The 22206-nt window shown below is 41.1% G+C and overlaps 1 protein-coding gene across 3 annotated transcripts in view; it reads left to right on the forward strand.

Annotated features, from left to right (window-relative positions):
• UBE4B (ubiquitination factor E4B) overlaps nucleotides 1-22206 on the forward strand; it is a 110897-nt gene that overhangs the window by 21724 nt on the left and 66967 nt on the right. For all 3 annotated transcript variants that reach the window (XM_032632557.1, XM_032632574.1, XM_032632565.1), the window contains 4 exons: nucleotides 7048-7234; nucleotides 14003-14138; nucleotides 20640-20727; nucleotides 21782-21926. In XM_032632557.1, the coding sequence (XP_032488448.1) occupies nucleotides 7048-7234; nucleotides 14003-14138; nucleotides 20640-20727; nucleotides 21782-21926 (556 nt within the window). The remainder of the gene's footprint in view (nucleotides 1-7047; nucleotides 7235-14002; nucleotides 14139-20639; nucleotides 20728-21781; nucleotides 21927-22206) is intronic.

A 22206-nucleotide genomic window follows, 5' to 3' on the forward strand; every position in this document is an offset into this window, starting at 1 on the left:
TTGCTGTATCATAATTGTTGATTTTCTTCTGTGTCTTTCCCCAGTGGATCTGGAAGTCCTTAAGGATAGAGCTTATGACCCCAGTGTTGTCTTACTTTTAGTGCCTGCTACCGTGACTGGTGCAAAGTAGACAAAAAAACCAACAAAGGACTGAATTTGGGGGGCAAGATGATGTTCATAAAGTGTCATTTTTTTCCTGTTTTATTTATCGATACTCTATATATTTTAAACAAGAAAATGGAAATATTCTTTGTTTCAGAATACACAGTCATCAAAGAGGGAGACTTCTAATATTCTAATGTTGTTAGAATATAAATACAGTATCTGAAATACCAACATTCTATGCATAAATTCCTTTATTTGTAACTGATAATGCACCAGCACTGTGTCCTCAGGGAAGTAAGGCTGCCTCCATCTGCAAGACACTGCAGCTTCAGAGGGGGTTTTCTTCTGTAAAAGATCAGTGGGGTTTGGGTAAGACTGTACCCTCTGGAGTTAGAGTGGCTACTCTTCGGCTTTCTAGCTGTGTGACCTTGAGCAAGTCACTTAGCCTCTCTGAGTTCAGCTTTCTCATCTATAAAATGGGAAAATAAACGTACCGTCTCTTTGGATTATTAACTAAGTTTATATACGTGAAGCCCTTAGAACCAGCATTTGAGACATGATAAGGGTTTGGTAAGTGTTAATCATATTAATGTTAATTCTGTTTTGTCTTAGAGTTTGCAGCAGCCTCCCAAAGTATCAATAATTGTCAGTGACTAACCTAGAAAACTTTATTATCTGAGTGCCGTATTCACTTCCTCTTTGCAGGAGAGGAGATAATAGGATTGTATTGAGAAGTAAGGAGACAGGTACTTGTGTTCAGTTGAAATCTTTGACTTAAACTCTTGTCACTTCTTGCTGTAATGTTAGGATTTAAAGAAAAAGCATTTTTTCATATTTTTGGCCTCATGTATATAGAGTGACAGTGATAGACTGAGTTTAATATATTCTTTTTAAATGGGGGGGATTTAAGTGACAAGACTTTTGGAGCTTTAAGTGAAAATTAATTTAAAATTGTGAATTTTAAAAAGGAAACTTGTGAATTTTAGATCTCAGAGCTGTGGTGTTCAGATTTGAATGTATTTACTTTGAGATATATTGTTGGGCTTAGATATAGGCATATTGTGAAATTGTCATAGCATTTAATAACTTTTAGATATGACCAGCTATTAAAAAAGAAAATAAAACCTACAATAATAATCAAAACAGGAGATACCTCCAGAAGGACACCATCCCAAAGAGTAAATATTTGAAAATGTTTTTCTTTATGTTGGAATTTAATATTTTAGAATTTAATAATTTGGAAAAGTAAGATGCTTTTGTAGAATGACTGTTTACTAAATTTAAAACAGTGCCTTTTGGATTTATTTTTCCCCACACAAACGCTAAAAATAGGAGGATCAGTTTGGCCCATCCTGTCTTAGCTTCTGCCTCATGTCACCACAGTGGCCCTTGCTGTTTTGAACAGAGGCTGTTTTGAATCTGTTTTTAGTTAGTCAGAAACGTGAGGGTAGGAAATGCTGCATCAAGATAAAACAGTTCCAGGGAAACCTCTATTTTATTTACGTTTTATCCTCTTAAAATTCTATTATTATTATTTTTTCGTCTGTACCGTGTGGCTTGCAGGATCTTAGTTCCCCGACCAAGGATTGAACCTGTGCCCCCTGCAGTGGAACCCAGGCCCACAGCAGTGAAAGCACTGAGTCCTAACCACTGGACCGTCACGGAATTCCCGGGAAACCCCTATTTTAATGTCATTTGTGAAATAAGAACTGAAACAGTCAAGATAAGAAAAACTCTAGGAATGAGATTTCATGATCAGTATGTTTGGGTTTGAGTTGTGGTTAGGTCGTAAGTTGAGGAATTGGAAGTTCCTTTTTTATGCTCTTGGTTTTTTACTCTCTGTGACATCTAGGAAGAAGTTCTTTTAAAAAGGACTTCCGCTTAACTTAAAAGACATTCTACCGGTCTTACCTGCTTATGTATAGAGTAGGCAAAGAGGAAAACGTTTAATAATACTTTGGTGTGTTGGGACTATTTTTAGTTTGTGTCTCATACGTTTTGCTTGTGATGAAAGTGAGGTCACGTCTCTTAATAGTCAAATTAATTAGGTAGGCCTTCATACCTGCGATTGCTCAAAGCCATTCTCTTGAGAGTCTCCAGTCCAGAAATTCCCAGGGTCCTCAGGCTGCTAGGCCAGTTCAGAGCCACCACCATGGTGGGAAGTGGTCAGTCCACTGAAGGGCACTGTCTTCTACTGAGAGCATTGCAGCGGGGCCGCCCAGAGCACTGCCCCATCCATGGCTGTTTGTTCCCTTCCCAGCAGGTTTTTAAGATGGGGCGTCAGGACAGGTTCTGCCAGTCTCCTCCTACCAGCTCATGTTATCCGTGGACCTGTCTCTTTTCCTTACTCCACTCCTCCATCTCCTTTCCTGGTCCACAGTATATTTCACAAAGTCTTGATTCTTATTCTTTTTTTTAAACCTGTGTTTGTGGAGTGGTGGTGGGGAGGGATTAGGGAATCCCAGCACGGTGGAAATCTTTCTTCTTGGAAAATTTCCTTCAAGCCCGTATTACAGTGAGTCAGGACATTTATTCTATGTTTATATCACTGAGGAGGACATCTGAATGTAACATCGCAGGCTGAACTTGGCACCCAGTTTTTTTTTGTTTTTGTTTTTTTCCGCGGTATGCGGGCCTCTCCCGTTGCGGAGCACAGGCTCCAGATGCACAGGCTCAGCGGCCATGGCTCACAGGCCCAGCCGCTCGGCAGCATGTGGGATCTTCCCGGACCGGGGCACGAACCCGTGTCCCCTGCATCGGCAGGCGGACTCTCACCACTGCGCCACCAGGGAAGCCCAGCACCCAGATTTAAAGTGGCTTCATATTTTTTTCAAAAGCAATGTGTGTGCTTTTTCAAAGGTAATATTATCATTCCCTAAACAGTAAATTTTACGTGCAGTGCATTTTCCGATAGTTTTCATTTATTCTTTAATTCATTCAACACATATTTAAAGAGCACCTACTATGTGCCAGGCACTCTTCTAGGCACAGATGAGCCATCAGAGAAAAAACTGAGAAAAGCCCGGGCCTGAAGAAACTTAAAGTAGGGGGATGGTGAACAAGCAATACACAAAGGAACATCACAGGGCTTCCCTGGTGGCGCAGTGGTTAAGAATCCGCCTGCCAGTGCAGGGGGCACGGGTTTGAGCCCTGGTCCGGGAAGATCCCACGTGCTGCGGAGCAACTAAGCCCATGCGCCCTGCCTACTGAGCCTGCACTCTAGAGCCCATGAGGCACAACTACTGAGCCCGCGTGTCACAGCTACTGAATCCCACATGCCTAGAGCCCATGCTCCGCAAAAAGAGAAGTCACTGCAATGAGAAGCCCGCGCGCCTCAATGAAGAGTAGCCCCCGCTCACCGCAACTAGAGAAAGCCCAGCAACACACAGCAACGAAGACCCAATGCAGCTAAAAAATAAATTAATTAATTAAAAAAAAAAAGAAACATCACATATGTAGTAGGTCAGTTAAGAGCCGTGAACATAAAATGAATTAGAGAACAGGGCAAAGTGGTAGTTTTCTCACAATTCTCTGAGGAAGGCACTGTTTATCCCCATTGTACAGATTCGGAACTGGAAGCCCAGAGAGGTCAGGTGACTTGTCTTGAGCCCACTTAGGTAGTGAGTTAGTAGTAAAGGTTGCATTTGAATTTCAAGTCAAGCACGGGCTCTTAAGTTTAGCTGCCTCTAAAGTAATGAAACTTAACTTCTAGCAAATCCCCCAATGCTGGTTTCCTTGAAAATTTAAAGTCTCTTCTGTTGTATTGGTGTGTATACACAAACACATTTTAAAATGAAAATACTGCCTTAATTTCAGTATCAGGTAGTAAGCACAGTGTTTGTGTAAGGTTTTTTAATTTACACTAAATTTAAAAAAATGGAGAATCCTCATAAAGACTGTAGCATTTCCAGTGGGCCTTGAGGGATAAGTAGGATTTATTTTTTAAAATTATATCCTATTTGAAACATGTAAAAGACTATATTTAACGTATAAGTTATGAAGAGTAATATGATGAACACCCGTGAACTCACTACCCACAGTTGTAAGTATACAACCCAGTGAATTGTCACAGGCGGACACACCTGTGAAACTAGCATCTCGTTAAAAAAGACAAAAGGCCATTACCAGCACCCGAGACACCTGCTCATGCCTCCCCCAGTCATCCTCCCTGTACCCCCGCACCCCCTGCCAAAGGTAACCACTATCCTGACTAATGTTACAGTTTAGTTTTTCTTGTTTTTGAAATTTATCAAAATGGAATCATGCAGTGTTTGCTTTCTCATGTCTGGCTTTTCTTTTTATTTATTTATTTATATATTTTTGGCTATGTTAGGTCTTTGTTGCTGTGCACAGGCTCTCTCTAGTTGCGGCGAGCGGAGGCCACTCTTCCCTGCGGTGCACGGGCTTCTCATTGTGGTGGCTTCTCTTGTTGCGGAGCACAGGCTCTAGGTGCGCGGGCTTCAGTAGTTGTGGCACACAGGCTCAGTAGTTGTGGCGCACGGGCTTAGTTGCTCCACAGCACGTAGGATCTTCCCAGACCAGGGCTCGAACCCGTGTCCCCTGCATTGGCAGGCGGACTCGTCACCACTGCGCCACCAGGGAAGCCTCGTGATTTGTGTTTTTAAAGAATTACTGTGATTGCTGTGTGGGGAATGGGTTGCAGAGGAATCTAGGTGATACATGCTTTCTATGGATTTTATTCCATACTTAGATTAAAAAAAAAAATCTCCCTAGCTCTTGGCAACCACCATTCTACTTTCTGCCTCTATGAAATTTGACTAGTCTAGGTACCTCATGTAAGTGGAATCATACAGTATTTGTCTTTTTGTGACTGCCTTATTTCACTTAGCATAAAGTGCTTGGGGCTCATTGTGTTGCAGTCAGAATTTCCTTTTTAAGGTTGAATAATATTCCATTTATGTTTAGAGCACATTTTATTTATCTATTAATAGACATTTGGGTTGCTTCCACCTTTTGGCTTTTGGAAATAATTTTACTATGAACATGGGTAAACAAGTACATGTTTGAGTCCCTGCTTTCAGGTCTTTTGGGTATATACCTATGAATGGAATTACTGGATCATATGGTAATTCTGTGTTTAATTTCTTAAGGAACTGCCATACTGTTTTCCATAGCGGCTGCACCATTTTACATTCCCAATAACAGTGTACAGGGGTTCCAGTTTCTCTATACCCTTGCTAATAGTTGTTATTTTATGGGTTTTTGATTGTTTTTTTGATAGTAGCCATCCTAATGGGTGTGAGGTATTAGCTCCTTGTGGTTTTGATTTGCATTTCAGAAATCTAAAGCTTTGAAAGTGTTTAAAGAAAGGCGGATGGGGCCTCTGCCCTCACTAGGCCAGAGTGGACCCAGGCGTATCCATTAGGAAGCTTTTGCAGAGGTCCTGGTGAGAGAGGGTGGTGGCAGAGGAGCTGAGCGGGGAGGGTGTACTCCAGCAGAAGGAACAGGACTTGGTGGTAAATTGTCTGTGTTTGAGGAGGTGAAGGGCAGCAGAGAAGCTGGGAACACAGACCCTGGGTCTCTGGCTTGATAATTGCGTTGGGAACAGGTTGGGGGTGGTGTTTCTGGTCCGTCCCCCTCCCACGCCCCCCCCCCCAGTGAAGTATTCCTGAGAGAACGACTTGTTAGCTTCTTTCAGTGAGGTGTTTGTTTTTTTTTAAGACACATATTCTTTTATTTCTGTTAAACTGAATATACAATTATTGTTCCCTAGGCAGCCAACTTTTACTTATAACTACAATTTAATTTCACGTTAACAAAACACAGACGGTCAAAAGACAACTTTGGGTAGATCTAATCACAATAGTAAATAATTTATACAAGTTTTTTTTTGTGACCAAACAACTTCAGGATTTTGTATAAATTCATCGATAGATGTATTTACAGCAGGGACACAGGGAGGGGCTTCTGAACTTTGGGGTCAAGAATCAGGATGTTCTTGTCTGAACAATAGAAGGAGCAGATTTCCAACAGTGTTAGAATATGGCAAATAGGTTCTTAGTTCAGATGAGGTCCGTCCCCGTTAGCACTTGTCGTAATTTAACTTTTTCATCTAACTTATTCGTAGTGGAAAGAGTGTGAGCAGCCTAGTTGGTTTGCTTCTTTGATGCCTACTTAGAGCCAGAAGCCTTATCGTAGTTGTTGCGTATGCCCGCTGCCTGGGAGGGCAGGTGCTCAGTTTTTTGCCTGGTTATGAATTAGTGACTATGAAAATGTGGGGAGAACATTTCTGTGATCCACCGGGATTTTGTGGTACATATTTGTAATCACTTCATAACTCTGAGATGTCATTATAAGGAGGAGGTTGTTGATTATGTTTTTATTGAAATTAAGTAAGAAAAATCTAATCATTTTGTTCTTGAAAGTGAGAGTAAAATTTGTCCTAATATAACTTTTGTTAATTTCACTGTTTCAGTGACTTATATTTATTTCATATCCTACCTATTAATATGACCAAATTTATATAGTTTTATTACAATAACAACAAGCTTTAGTGTGTTTAAAAGTGTTGTATGCTTATTACAAATTCACAGTGTCACTCAAGAAGATTCAGTAAACAGAGGTGGGAAGGTGATTACGATGCAGGTTTTAGGGACTTCCCTGGTGGTCCAGTGGTTAGGACTCCGAGCTCTCACTGCCGAGGGCCTGGGTTCAGTCCCTGATCAGGGAACTAAGATCCCACAAGCTGTGTGGTGTGGCCAGAAAAAAGAAAAAAAGATTCAGTTTTTAAAATGTGAGGTGGTAGCTTATAAAAATACTGGTACACAGAGATATCACTTGTCTCAAATGAGTGCTTTTTTCTCAAGGCGTATTTAGTTGTCAAGTTCTAGTATGCTTATTGATAACATTAACGTTGTTGTTCTTTGGAAGAATTGTGTTTCTGCTGTTCAGTTATGAAATGCCCTTTCGCTCTCATTGTAGATCCGACGGAGGCGCCTGGCACGACTTGCTGGTGGACAGACCTCCCAGCCAAACACCCCGCTCACCTCTCCCCAGAGGGAGAGCCCTCCGGGGCCTCCTGTAGCAGCCTCAGCCCCAGGCCCGTCCCAGAGTCTTGGTCTCAATGTCCACAACATGACCCCAGCTACCTCCCCCATAGGTGCATCAGGTAAGCCTTGCCTTCACACCTGGGACACATTTATAGTTCCCACAACTGTAAGCTTGCTCTTAACGCTTACAGTTGTGGCGTTTCCACAGCAACATAAAATGAATTGAACAATTGCTGAATTGAACAGCAACTTTTTAAAATCCTGCAAGCAGTAGTTTAAAGATTAAGATCATCAGAGTGTGTTTTGTTAATGTCTCTTCATTTTGATAGTGATCTGTTGAAGCTACTTGTTTTCCTTTCTATAGCTTTCATCTTTTTTTTTTTTTTTTTGCGGTACGCGGGCCTCTCACTGCTGTGGCCTCTCCCGTTGCGGAGCACAGGCTCCAGACGCGCAGGCTCAGCGGCCCTGGCTCACGGGCCCAGTCGCTCCACGGCATGTGGGATCCTCCCGGACCGGGGCACGAACCCGTGTCCCCTGCATCGGCAGGCGGACTCTCAACCACTGCGCTTCCAGGAAGCCCAGCTTTCATCTTTTTTTTCAAACAGGGTCAGGTCTTTATCTCTGATGGCAAGGAGATTAAGACTAAATTTGGTTCTGTTGATTTCATGAGTTTGGTTGATACTTTTTTTTAAAGATAAAATAATCTGAAAATGCAAGATTAAACTAATGGTCAAAATGAAGGGAACTTACCTCCTTAAGCTTCGATCGTGCCTCCACCCACCTACTCGAATGTGTGGCCAGTTCCTGTTGGGCTTGAGCTGTCCCTGCCCTAACTGCAGGCTGCGCCGCGGATCCCATCTCCTCTCACCTACCCAGAGCCGTTGTTCCAGCAGTTCCTGTCTCTCTCCTGCTTCATCTGGTTTTCTGTCTCAAGTGGAAACCTTTTATTTTTTCTTTTGACAGCCATTGTGCATGCTGTTCCTTCTCCCCTCTTGGGAGTAAATAGAAAGGAACTCTCTTGATCTCGTATACCCTGCCGGCTTCCACCCCACGTCTCTGCACCCCTTCACAACAGAAATTCTGGAAAGAGTTGCCTGTCCTCAGTCTCTTCCTTCTGTCCTTGTACCTCTGCTGAGTCGAATCCCGTCAGGTGAGGCCTCCCGTGGTCTGCTCTGAGTCACTGTCTGATCTGACTTGTCAGCCCCATTCAGCGTGGATTTGGCCTTATTCTCCTTGCGGTGTCTGTTGGGCTCCGGAACGTCACACTCCTGGTGTTCGTCCCGTCTCCATCTGTTCCTTCTTAGCTCTTTGTATGAGTCTTTTTCGTTTCCCTGCCTTCGAAGTGTCAGGGTTCCAGGACTCAGTTAACCTCTTCTCCTCTCCATCTATGCTTATTCTCTTACTGATTTTATCCAGCTTCCTGGGTTTAATTGGTATTTCTAATCTGATGATGCCTGAGTTTATATCTCCAGCTCAGACCTGTCGTTTGAACCTCAGACTCACACATCATCTACTACACATCTCACAGGTAACAGGTCCAAAATCGAGCTCCTGGTATTTCCTTACATCTTGTCTTTTCCTAGGACCCCTTCTCAATAAATGACAACTTTTTTTTTTCTAGTTACTTAAGCCTAAAACATTCTCTCTTCTTTTTACCTCATATTCTAGATCGGGGGTCAGCACACTCTTTCTCTAAAGGGCCAGATAGTAAATATTTTTGGCTCTGCAGGCTGTGCAGTCTCTGTCACAAATATTCTTCTCTGCCTTGTAGCACAAAAGCAGCCATAGGCGATATATAAACTAATGATCATTGCTGTGTTCCAATAAAACTCTATTTACAAAAATAGGTAAGAGTGGCCTGTGGACTGTAGCTTGCCGACCCCAGCTCTAGGTCTGTCAGCAAAATTTAGAACCAGACCCGATTCTCACCATCTCTTCTCATCTCACCACCTCTCCAGGTTCAAGGCACTAGCATATCTTGCCTGGATTACTGGAGTGGGCTCCAGACTGGTCTCTCCATGCCTACCCTTGCTTCACCTCAGTCTGTTCTCAGTGTAGAGCCATACTGGATCCCACTAAAGCATAACTACAGCGTTGTATGACAGCAACGTTATTTTTTTTTTTTTTTTTTTTTTTTTTTTTTTTTTTATGCGTTACGCGGGCCTCTCACTGCTGTGGCCTCTCCCGTTGCGGAGGACAGGCTCCGGACGCGCAGGCTCAGCGGCCATGGCCCACGGGCCCAGCCGCCCCGCGGCATGCGGGATCCTCCCAGACCGGGGCACGAACCCGTGTCCCCTGCATCGGCAGGCGGACTCCCAACCACCGCGCCACCAGGGAAGCCCCTGCAACGTTATTTTTTACAGCAAGCAGGATAGTTACTATCACAAACCAACAGACTCGGGCGACTCTGAATGGTTAGTTCTTGCCAGTGCACCTCTCTGCTGTTAAGTCCCAATTATGTTTCTCATATAATCATCATTATTCATAATCATAAATAGGTAGATATTTTTAGCCATGCTCTTGGCAGGTTGGATAAACAGATTTTTAGGGATCTATTAAATAAACAAGTTTAAACAAAACAAAATAGAAAACGAACCCCTCGTAAGACAGGTCACATCATTTTCTGTTAGCTCCCGGCCTCACTCAGAATGAAAGTCAGAGTCCTCACCTCGACCCGGGGCCGCATGTGACCTGGCCCTGCCCCAGCCCTGCCCTCCTCTCTCACTGCCCTTCTTGCGCCCTCTGCTCCAGCCATACTGGCTTCCTCTCTGTTCCTGGAACATTCCAGGCATGGTACCTAGCGGGGGCCTTTGTATTTGCTATTTCTTCGCCTAGTATGCTCCTACCCTAAAGTCCACATGGCTTTTTTGTTCAGCTCTTCAGTTGTTTGACCAAGTGTCACTTTCTCAAAAAGGCCTTCTCTGGGGCTTCCCTGGTGGCGCAGTGGTTGGGAGTCTGCCTGCCAATGCGGGGGACACGGGTTCGAGCCCTGGGCTGGAAGGATTCCAAATGCCGCAGAGCAGCTGGGCCCCTGAGCCACAACTACTGAGCCTGTGCTCCGCAACAAGAGAGGCTGCAATAGTGAGAGGCCCACGCACCGCAACGAAGAGTAGCCCCTGCTCACTGCGACTAGAGATGAATAAATAAATTAATTTTTTTAAAAAAAGGCCTTCTCTGGCCACCTTGTATAAAAGTGCAACCTCTATCTGACATAGACACTTTTTCTTCGAGCTCCTGTCACCGGCTGACATAGCATGTATATTACTTGTATATCCTGTTTTCTCTGCTTCCTCTGCTAGAGTATAAGTTCTGCGGGACAGGGACTTGTGTCCATATTATTCACTGCTGCGTGCCCAGTGCCTTAACAGTGCATGCCACGTGGTAGGCACTGAATAAAGATCTGTTGATCAGTAAGTGGATTGCAAGAGCAAATGACCAAAACAACATAGGCCTGTGTAGTTCAAACAAAAGAAATCTCAGGCGGTTGTGATAGCTTTCCACGAAAACAGTGTGAAACGTCATGAGGAGGAGGCCGGCTTATGCTTGCCTCCTTTGGTCCTAGATGGTAAAAATAGGGCCAGTGGGTAGCTTCATTATCCACTGAGCATGAAGGGACGACTTCTGTTCCAGAATGATGTGCTTTCTAACAGAGACAAATACAGGGTGGGCTGCCACCCATGGGAAGGAGGTCCTTATCCGGGAGTGACTTGGCAGTCACCTGGCAGCCTTCTAAATTGAGATGCTTTCAGTTACAAGTAGGTTTCAGTTAAAGTAACTGAAGCTGCAGTGAGTCCTACAAGTTGTTTCTCCCATCTAGTCCCAGCTTCTTTTTTTTTTTTAATTTAATTTGTTTACTTATTGACTGCGTTGGGTCTTCGTTGCTGTGTGTGGGCTTTCTCTAGTTGCGGCGAGTGGCTATGCTTCATTGTGGTGCGCGGGCTTCTCATTGCGGTGGCTTCTCTTGTTGCGGAGCACGGGCTCCAGGGGCGCGGGCTTCAGTAGTTGTGGCACACGGGCTCTAGAGCGCAGGCTCAGTAGTTGTGGCACATGGGCTTAGTTGCTCTGCAGCATGTGGGATCTTCCCGGACTAGGGCTCGAACCCGTGTCCTCTGCATTGACAGGTGGATTCTTAACCACTTCGCCACCAGGGGAGTCCCCAAAGCGATATTTTGTTCTGTTGTTTTGATTTGATTTTAGTTACAATATTTAATTTATATCGATTCTAGATAAAGTCAAAGAGACCCTCCGTTTTTTTAAGTTTAAGAAAGAAGTGGAGGGCTTCCCTGGTGGCACAGTGGCTGGGAGTCTGCCTGCCAATGCAGGGTACATGGGTTTGAGCCCTGGTCCGGGAAGATCCCACATGCCGTGGAGCAACTAAGCCCGTGCACTACAGCTGCTGAGCCTGCGTGCCACAACTGCTGAGGCCCACACGCCTAGAGCCCGTGCTGCGCAACAGGAGAAGCTGCTGCAATGAGAGGCCCGTGTACCGCAACGAAGGAGTAGCCCTGGCTCGCTGCAACTAGAGAAAGCCCGCATGCATCAACGAAGACCCAACACAGCCAAATAAATAAATAAAAAGAAAGAAGTGGGGTCCCTCCTAGATTCTAGATGGTGTGTAGAGATTGGGGAACACTGGTAGACATAATAAATTCTGGGGAGAATTGCCCCACTTGAGCCTTGTGAAGATCATATGGAGGGTTGAGGAAAAAAAGAATTCAGATGATATTCTTGTTGTCTTATAAAAATATTGCAAATACAGTATATTATACTATATGATATACTCTGGCACTCTATTATTATAGGGTTATTGTATACATAGTATAGCAGAGCACCCTGTGTTACAAGTATAGTTACTTAAACAACTTATTGTAATTATCAATTTAATTTTAGAACTGGTTTTTACAAGGTGGAGATTTAAAAGCTGCTAAATTGGTATCCCATAAAAATTGTTGAACTTTATTATTTTATTAAGAAGTTGTCAGTCCTTTCAGTGTGGTAGGTAAAATGATATTCTCTTCAGGACATTGTTGATGCTCTGTTATTTACTCCTTCAATAAATATTTATTGAGGACTTATTTTGGGTTACACTGGAATTGATGATTTAAAGTTTTACTGTCTTCTCTAAGCTTATTTCAAAATTCTCACTACATCAAATGCTTTTGGTATTTTACTTGAATCTACTTATGAATAGTAAAAATTTAGTTTCTCTTTCCCTCCTGAGTCCTGCAAAAGTTTTAATAAACAGGTCTGGGACTTCCCTGGTGGTGCAGTGGTTAAGAATCCGCCTACCAATGCCAGGGTCACAGGTTCGATCCCTGGTCCGGGAAGATTCCCACATGCCGCGGAGCAGCTAAGCCTGTGTGCCACAACTACTGAGCCTGCTCTCTAGAGCCAGCGAGCCACAACTACGGATCCCGCGCCACAACTACTGAAGCCCGCGTGCCCTAGAACCCGCACACCGCAACTGCTGAGCCTGCGTGCTGCAGCTACTGAAGCCCACACACTCTAGAGCCCGTGCTCTGCAACCAGAGAAGCCACAGCAATGAAGAGCCCACGCACCGCAACAAAGAGTAGCCCCCGCTTGCCGCAACTAGAGAGGGCCTGCGCGCAGTGACAAAGACCCAACACAGCCAAAAAAAAATTAAAAATTAAAAAAAAAACCAAACAGGTCCATGTTAAAACGTGCTGTCGGGCATGGATAAAGTCTTCAACGAAGAGAGACTTGAAAGGGTGGCAAGTGGACTTTCTTGGGATGCTGGGAGGGTTAAAGTTTCCTCCACTTGATAGTTGTTTCAGCTGCAAGTGATAAATTGTTTTGTTTTGCTTTTTAAAATATATGAGCCATTTTCCTTTCAGCAACATAGGTATATATTTTTTAAGTACTTGAAAATGCCTGGGTAAACTTTTTTTTTTTTTTTTTTTTTTTGCGGTATATGGGCCTCTCACTGTTGTGGCCTCTCCCGTTGCGGAGCACAGGCTCCGGACGTGCAGGCTCAGTGGCCATGGCTCACGGGCCCAGCCGCTCCGCGGCATGTGGGATCTTCCCGGATCGGGATACGAACCCGTGTCCCCTGCATCGGCAGGCGGACTCCCAACCACTGCGCCACCAGGGAAGCCCCAACTTTTTTTTTTATATAGAAAGATATTCATAGAGTTAAAGTAATTTTTTAAATTCTATGAAAAAGATGGTTTTGAAGACATTACTAGAAACACTGTGTCCCTCTGTGCCTGGCGGTGGTTCACTACACTGTGGGCTCTGTGAGGGCAAGGATGATGTCAGGATTTTTGTTTTCCCCAAACTATCACAAGATAAGATCTTCAGTTAATAAATGGATTGATCTGTATTTAAGGACATGGCTTAGATGGATCTATTCGACATCTTATTATGAAAATTCTAAGCATACAGAGAAGTAGAAAGAATTTTGCAATGAATGCTTACATACCCATCACCTAGATTCTACCATTAACATTTTACTGTATTTGTTTTATCATACATCTCTCCATCTGTCTGACTCTCTATCCATTCACTAACGTATCTTATTTTTGGTACATTTCAAGGATATTTCTGGACTGTCTTGGAAGCTGATTTGTACTCGGGGCCCATAGTTTGAATTAGTGAAAGAGAAGGTGATGAGTTAGTTTTAGGTATCAGACGTAGCTCTGTAACTGACCTCATGTGATATCTGTTGATAAATTATGATTTCTTGCTAACATTCCTATGATTTTAATGTTCCTTCAACCTTCAGTGTAATATTCTGATAGAAAGTCCTCAGTTGCCAACTGTAATGATTGTGTGAATGCCGATTCTGTGTGTTTACGGTTGCCGTTACAAATAGCTTTGACGTTATCTCACGTGAGACTTCACCTTTCATGTCTCTTCTGGTTAGGAGTAGCCCATCGAAGCCAGAGCAGTGAAGGAGTCAGTTCTCTCAGCAGCTCGCCCTCCAATAGCCTTGAAACACAATCTCAGTCTCTCTCACGTTCCCAGAGCATGGATATCGATGGAGTCTCTTGTGAAAAAAGGTAAAGTAAGCCAGTTTTCCAGTAAGCTGCTTTGTTGTTGGAAAGGGAAAGATCCATTCACTTTAATCTCTAGTCCAGTGGTCTCAAATGCCAGCCCAGAGATCCATGCCAGTCCTTAGCAAGTCAGAGCTAAATATAATAAATTGAAAGGTCTTTGTTTTATTCTGAAATGTTCTGTATACCTTTTTTTGTTGTTGGAATGTCTTTTATGAAATAATGGTATAGGTGGTAAAAAAAATTTTTTTTAATGTCTTTATTTTGTAAATGCAAAGTTGGCAAGCATAGGTCAGCCCCTAAAAATTTCTGCAAAGATTTACTGCTTGGTGAAATTTTAAAAGTTTGGAAGGGTATAGGCAGGTAAGCCCCATATTCTAGGAGCTCCATGAGGATCAGGGTGTCTTGGGGCAGAGCCTTCCTGTGTTGCAGGTGTGCTGTGACAAGATAACAGAGTTGCTGAAGGGTTGAGTACTCCTTGGGCAGCCAGACCTCCAGGGCCTGGCTCCTTTGCCCTCAAGCAGCCCCCTCTGTTTATGTCAGTGGGCCAGACAGATACCATTTTCGGTGTGTGTTAGGATACTGGGGTGTCGTGCACTTGGTGGGTTGGGGTGAGGAGCCAGGTCAGGGGTTACCCCACATTAGGCAAGAATCAGAAAGGACTACACTCCCAGGAAGAAGATCAAGTAGAAAAAAATCAACCTCATAGAGTAAAAACAATTGTGTTCTTATTACCTTTGCTCTGAGTGGATGAATTTTTAAAAATCAAGTCAACTCTGCAATTTCTTGGCCAGTGGGTAACTTTCACATGGGTTTAGAACCTAAATTTACACTATCGTGGTAGTCTGAAAAATCTCAGGCTAAGAACTGTCATAGATAATGGACTCTTTAGTGTCTTCAGGCATCTAGCAGATATAAACATAAATCATCCAAGTCTTTAGAAAATGTCCTTAGAAAAATTTCCAAGAAATATGAACTCATGGTCAAAAATTAAAGCATGCTAGAAAAAGCCACCATGAGTAAGAAGAGTCTGTAGAATCAATAAAAACAGAATTATTCACCTAGATGTTTTTGGGGTTTGGAATTATCAAATACAGAATGTAAAATTTGTATGTTTAAATAAATTTAAAAGCGTATGGAAAACATGAATAAGGTATAAGCAACTATAAAAACAACCAAGCACATTTGAAAAAGAACCAAATAGAATTTCTAGAAATGAAAATAATAAACAGTGGAAATGAAAACAATAAAATAATAAAATAATAAACAGATTAAAATAACTAAAGAGAAAAAAAAAATAACTAAAGAGAAATTAACAAATGGAATGATAGAGCTGAAGAACTTATCCAGAGTGTACCACAAAGAGAAAAAGAACTGAAAAATATGAAGGGTATTTAGAAATATAGAGGACACAGATCCAATATATATCTAATAGAAATGTCAAAAGGAGAGAATAGGCAGACTGGGAGATTCCCCACCCTTCTCCTTATTCCATGTTTTTTCCTCTGCTGGTTTGGAAGCCATTATCAAAAAGATAAATGGCTCAGGATTTTTCTGGAGTTGATAAATGTTATGAATCCTCAGATTCAGGAAGCCCAACAACTCACGAGCAGATTAAACAAAGAGAAATTCATATCTAGACATTTTATAGTAAAATTGCAGAACACCAAAGACAAAGACGTTTAAAGCAGCCAGAGAGAAATGAGAGATTACCTACAAAAGAACAATAGTTAGATAGATGTCTCAGTGATGGAGCCCAGAGGATGGTGGAAGTAGCATTAAGTGCTGAGAGAATGTAACTGTCAGCTGGGAATTATGTGCCCTTGTGGAACTATCTTTTAAGAGCAGGGGTGAAATAAAGACATTTATAGATTTAAAAAACAAACTAGAACAACCTGATAGTCTGCCACCAGAAGACCCGAACTTTTAACGGATGCAGAAGGAAAATGGTCTCAGGACTAATGTCTGAGATGCAAGAAGGAAAGATGAGTCAAGAAAATATTAAATATGTGGTAACCCTAAACACTGATGGTGTAAGACAGTAATAACAGTTTATGAAATAGTATAGGGGGAGAGAAGTAAATCATCAGGTAGATCTAACATACTGAACAGCAGTAGCAGGTAAGCCAGAAGGGGAGTGATTTGTATACTTGGGAGAGTGGTAAAGACAGTGGCCAACTTTTAGATTTTGAGTTAAGAATACTTGATAAAGTTTCAAGGGTAACCACTGAAAGAATAGAAAGAGTTTCTTTTCAAACTAGCAAAGGGAAAATATGGAATTGGGGTGGGTAGGGAGGGGATTTAAGTCAATTCAAAGAAAGGGAAGAAAGAAACACAGATTTTAAAAAAGGCAAACAGCACAAAATAAGATGGTTAAAAGAAATGAAAATACGTCAGTAATCACAGTAAATCACAGTGAAACGTCAGGTTGGATTAAAAACAAAATAGAACACAGCTTTATTCTTGTTTACTGAAGGCATACCTGAAACATTAGGTTAGAGAAAGCTTGAAAATAAAAGGAAGGGAAAAATATATACCGGGCAAAAATACTAAACAAAAGAAAATTGGGGAAAGTATATTAGTAAAGTAGACTTTGTCACAAAGTATTACTAGAAATAAGCACTGTGCAGTGATAAGTGTTTAGTTTACCAGTAGGATATAACAGTTTCCAAAGTATATGCACTTAGTAATATAATAGCAACATGAAATAAGGCAAATCTTGATAGAACTAGAGGAAATTGACAGAGACATAATCATAATGGGAGGTTTTTAACATGTCTTCTTCAGTTATCAATAGAGCAAAGAGAATAAACATCAGTAAGCATATGGGCAGATTAAACAACACAGCTAACAAGTGTGATCAAATTGAAAGATACAGAATTTGGCACTCTGCAGTTGGAGAATACACATTCTTTTCTGATAAGCTCCATTGACCCAGAGGTTTCAGGAGTCAGAATCGTACAGATCATGTTTTCTGACATTAGCTTAGATAATTATATAAGGTAAAAAAATCTTCTAAAAACCCATCATGAATTTGGAAATTTTAAAAACAGATCATGCTTCTAAATACAAGTCAAAGAAGAAATCATAATGGAAATTTGGAAGTATCTAGAACTGAACAATAACAAATATTACATATCATCATTTGTATGTTGCAGCTAATGTGCTTCTTAAAGAGAATATAAAGCTATATATAATACATGAAAAATGAAAAAGAATATAAATAAACATTGGGAATAAAACCCCTTTTCTTGGAATACTTTTCCTCTGGATATGTGCATGGCTAACCTCCTTCATATTTTTGCCCATTTAAAAGGGGGAAAGCCCTGCCCTCTCAATTGCCTTTTCCCTGCTCTGTTTTCTTTAATTTTTCCATAGCATTTATCATATACTATATGCTTTGTTTATTGTTTATTATCTTTCTCCCTTTAACTAGAATGGAAGCTCCATGATGCAGGGATTTTTTTGTCTGTTTGTTTGTTGACATCTCAGACACCTGGAACAATGCCTGCATAGAACGGGCACTCAGTAATACTTGTTACTGAAAAAGAATTCTGCGAAAAATGTAAATATGCAGGATGCACATAAATTTCAAAATTTGGATGAAAATCAAATTCCTAGAAAAACACATTCTCCCAAAATTGACTCAAGAAAAAAGAGAGAACCTGAATAATCAAAAAAACGTGAAATAAATTGAATCAGTATTTTAAAATTTTCCAAAGAAAGCACGTTTCTTATATGATTTTATAGGTAATTCCAGCATTCCAACTTTACACACATTTTTCAGGTAATTTTTAAACTTACCAAGTCAGTTTACGAGACTAATATGACCTTAATGTACAAAACCAGACAAGAATAATGTAAAAGGAGAAAATTAATTACATGGTAATCATGCTTATGAACACATTTGCAAAAGTCTGAAGATATTGGCAAATCAAATACTGCAGCACATAAAAAGAAGACAAAACACCTATGGGGCTAGATGCCAGGAGAGCAGTTACTGTGGGCTAGCGTAGTAGTGATTGAAAGGGTCATGAGGGGGGACTTTTGGGGTGCTGGTAATGTTCTGTTGCTTGATCTGGGTGTCGGTTACATTACTATGTTTCCTTTGTGAAACTATTCAGCCAAACACACCATGCATGCACATTTCTGTATATTTCAACTAAAAGATTAGTTTAAAAAAATAATATAACATGACCAACTTGGGTTTATCTTAAGAATGCAAAGGTGCTTTAACATTAGAAAATCTATAAATATTATTCATCACATTATATATTAAATAGAAAAGCCATATAATCTTGGAAGTTGCAAAGGTTTGATACAATTCAACATTGATTCATGGTAAAAATCTTAGCAAACAGGAAACAGAAAGTTGCATCCTTAAACTGTAGGGCAGAGACAGAGTTCACCAAATACTCCACAGGCTCCCCTGCATTTCCAGTCTCCTTTGCCATTAGATTGGGGCCAATTAACTAGTTCTGTCCAGTAGACTTGTGAATGGAAGTGACATGTGTCACTTTTAGGGGAAGGCAGTTGAGCCGATGATCCTCCTCCATCCCTCTCTTCTCTTGCTCTAGTGACCTTGGAGGCTGTGTATTGCAGACGGCATAGATTAAAGATGGCCTAAGGTTGCTTCACTCATCAAACTTTGCGGAAGCAAGAAACAAACCCTTATAATGTGAAGCCTCTAAGATTGCAGAGTGTATGTGTTACCACAACATAGCCTCTTATTCTCACTAATATAAAGGACATCTACCAAAAAACCACAGCAGCTCTCATACTCAGTGGTAAGAAATTAGAAGCATTCTCTTTAAAATCAGGAATAAAAAAAGGATGAGTGCTGTTTCTGCTTCTATTCAACATGGGATCCTACCCACTGCAGTAAAGCAAGTTAGGATTGGAGTGAAAGAAACAAAACAGTTATTATTTGGAGATAAAATGTTTGCCTTATAAGCCCAGTGTATAAGTAAACAAGTAGCTTATAAGAGGTCTGTGTCTAAAGTCAGTTACATTACTATGTACTCGCAACAAATTAGAAAACTGAACTTTTAAAAAGGCCCATTCACAATTTTATTTAAAAATATTTGGTGCTGGGCTTCCCTGGTGGCGCAGTGGCTAAGAATCCGCCTCCCAATGCAAGGGACACGGGTTCGAGTCCTGGTCTGGGAAGATCCCACATGCTGTGGAACAGCTACGCCTGTGCGCCACAACTACTGAGCGTGGGCTCTAGAGCCCGTGAGCCACAACTACTGAAGCAAGCCCGCACGCCTAGAGTCCGTGCTCCGCAACAAGAGAAGCCACCGCAATGAGAAGGCCGCGCACCACAACAAAGAGTAGCCCCCCCTTGTCACAACTAGAGAAAGCCCGCACGCAGCAGCAAAGACCCAACACAGCCCCAAAATATATATATATATATATATATATATATATATATATATATATGGTGCCTGAGGATAAATTCAGCAAAAGAAGTGAAAGACTTAGGGAGAAAATTATCAAAGTTTACTGAAAGAAGACCTTGAATACTTGGAGAGAGGTACCTTGTCCATGGATAGATCAGTAACATAATGAGGTCTTTTCTTCCCAATTTGATCTATAGAGTCAGTGAAATTCTAGTCAGAATCCCAACAGGAGTTTTAAGGAACCTGTCAAGCTGATTCTTAAGTACGTGTGGAAGAGCAAAGGGCCAAGAATGGCCAAGACTCTCCTGAGGTAGAAGAACAAGGTAGAGGCGTTGACCTAGCATATAGCAAGGTTTATTGTGAAGTCGTAGTAAGTACAACACAGTGGTATTGGCTCAGGGACAGACAGATTGTCTAATGGAACAGCAATGAGTATCCAGAAGGAGACCTGCACACGTATGACAGTTGGACATATGACATAGGTGATTTCATATTGGTGTTGAAAAGGATGGTCTTTTCAATAAATGGTGCTGGGACAGTTATTTAATGTGGGGGAAATAATATATGTACTTCACCAGATTTTGTAATCAGGCTCTGATTGATTGTATATCATTTAGAAATAGTATGTATAGAAAACCTGCTGTTAATTTTTGTTTTTGAAAGTGAGCCTGAGAAAATAACAACTTGAGGAAAATATTTCCAACAATATTATTATTATTTTTGAAAGTGAGCCTAAGGAAATGACAACTTGGGAAAAATATTTTCAACAAGAATGATAGAATGTTTATATCCTAATATATGAAGAGCTCTTAAAAATTAATGAGAAAAAAGATGAACCTTTATTATTTTGCTTTCCTGACTGACTTTGATTGATATTTTAAAACTTTTCCCCAGGGAATTCCCTGGCGGTCCCATGGTTAGGACTTGGTGCTTTCAGTGCTGAGGGCACGGGTTCAATCCCTGGTCGGGGAACTAAGGTCCTTTAAGCCATGTGGCACAGCCAAAAAAGACCCCCACAAAAACCAAAAACTTTTCCTCAACCAGTAGCTGTGACATTGGGTGGATTTATCAAAGGTGAAAGACTGATTGTCTTTTATACTTAAAGCATGTCCCAGGTGGATGTGGATTCAGGAATTGAAAATATGGAAGTTGATGAAAATGACCGAAGAGAAAAAAGGAGCCTCAGCGATAAGGTTGGTAAGAGATGAAGCCCTTGCTTCTGTTTTTAGTTACAGGTAATATAAATAAACACTGCTTCATGTCTTGTATCTGTAAAGTCCATGAGAGAATGCCACCCCAAACCAGCAGATCCTATTTAGTTGACTGGGTTTTTTCTTTTACTTTTTTCAGGAAAAGTGGGTAGCCTTGATCACCCTTATTAATGGAAGTATAACTCAGTCCTTTTACCTGATAAAAATCCTTCAGTTATCTTTGTTTCAGGTCCATGTTTTTTTCAGTAAATGTTAGCAAATAATTTAGAGCTAATTTGAATTTTTTTCTGTCTGTCTTTAATTGCTTAAGCAAGTAGGTCATCCCATCTTTGGTTGTATTCTGAGGGAAATGACTGGGAATTGAAGCAAGAATGTGAGGAAACAGGAGGCTTTTATATTTTGTTATCATCTGAGCCTTGTTTCCTATATTTAGAAAAAGGATTTTTTGGGTTTTTGGTGTGTGTCATGGTGTAGAACTGGTAGAGATAATTGCCTCACTTTCTGTTCAGTAAATTATTGGGGTTCAGCAACATTATTAGAAGCTGGACTGTAGCCTCCTGGTGGTGCAGTGCTTTATTTTGTATAGGTTTTGAGTGTTTACAAAGTTCTTTCATATATGATACTTTCTGTGATGGAAAGTAGTGAAAAACATTGAATTCTGGAAAAATTTCTAGAGAAAAATTGGTTGTGTACCTAGAATGTCAACCTGGTCTTTTAGCATTCAGAAAAGTAAATAAATGGGATATATGTACATCCTTTATCACTGTCTTCCTTGGCAATTCCTGATAACAATCCTGCTGTTTTGTACTCCCCCCACCCCATAGACTTGTGTTGTAAGCTCGTGAGACCTACATGTTGTAACCTTGAAGTCACAGTAGCAAGTTTATTTTTCCCTAAATCAGTAGGTGAATAGTTTTATGCATTTCTAAAATATCCTCATTTGTAAAAAATTAAATCAGAATTAGGTATTTCTATTAAAGTCTAACTCACACCTCCTACTACTTGAAATTAACCCTCAAATCTTCTTCCTCACAAGGAGCCTTCATCAGGTTCTGAAGTGTCTGAAGAACAGGCCTTACAGCTGGTCTGTAAGATCTTCCGTGTCTCCTGGAAGGACCGGGACAGAGATGTCATCTTTCTTTCTTCTCTTTCTGCACAATTTAAGCAGAACCCAAAAGAAGGTAGGAATCGAGCTCAGCTGTCTTATTTCAGAGCCCTTAATAGAAAACCAGGATGAAAAATCTTTTGTCTTTCCCTCCTATCCACATTCATTGTCTTGCTTTGCAGTTGTATTTTTGATTACAGGGATACTTCTTGATGAGGACACTGCTGTTTGGCTACTTTCCACCTATCTTATTGATAAATTATTTTTTTTACTTTTATGATTTCTCTAAAAGAAAACCGTATAAATAAGTTAATGGTCTCTACTGTCTCAAGGTTGAAGTTTTTTCCTTTGCAATA

This window comes from Phocoena sinus, chromosome 1 (assembly GCF_008692025.1).
Source record: "Phocoena sinus isolate mPhoSin1 chromosome 1, mPhoSin1.pri, whole genome shotgun sequence".
Lineage (NCBI taxonomy): Eukaryota > Metazoa > Chordata > Mammalia > Artiodactyla > Phocoenidae > Phocoena > Phocoena sinus.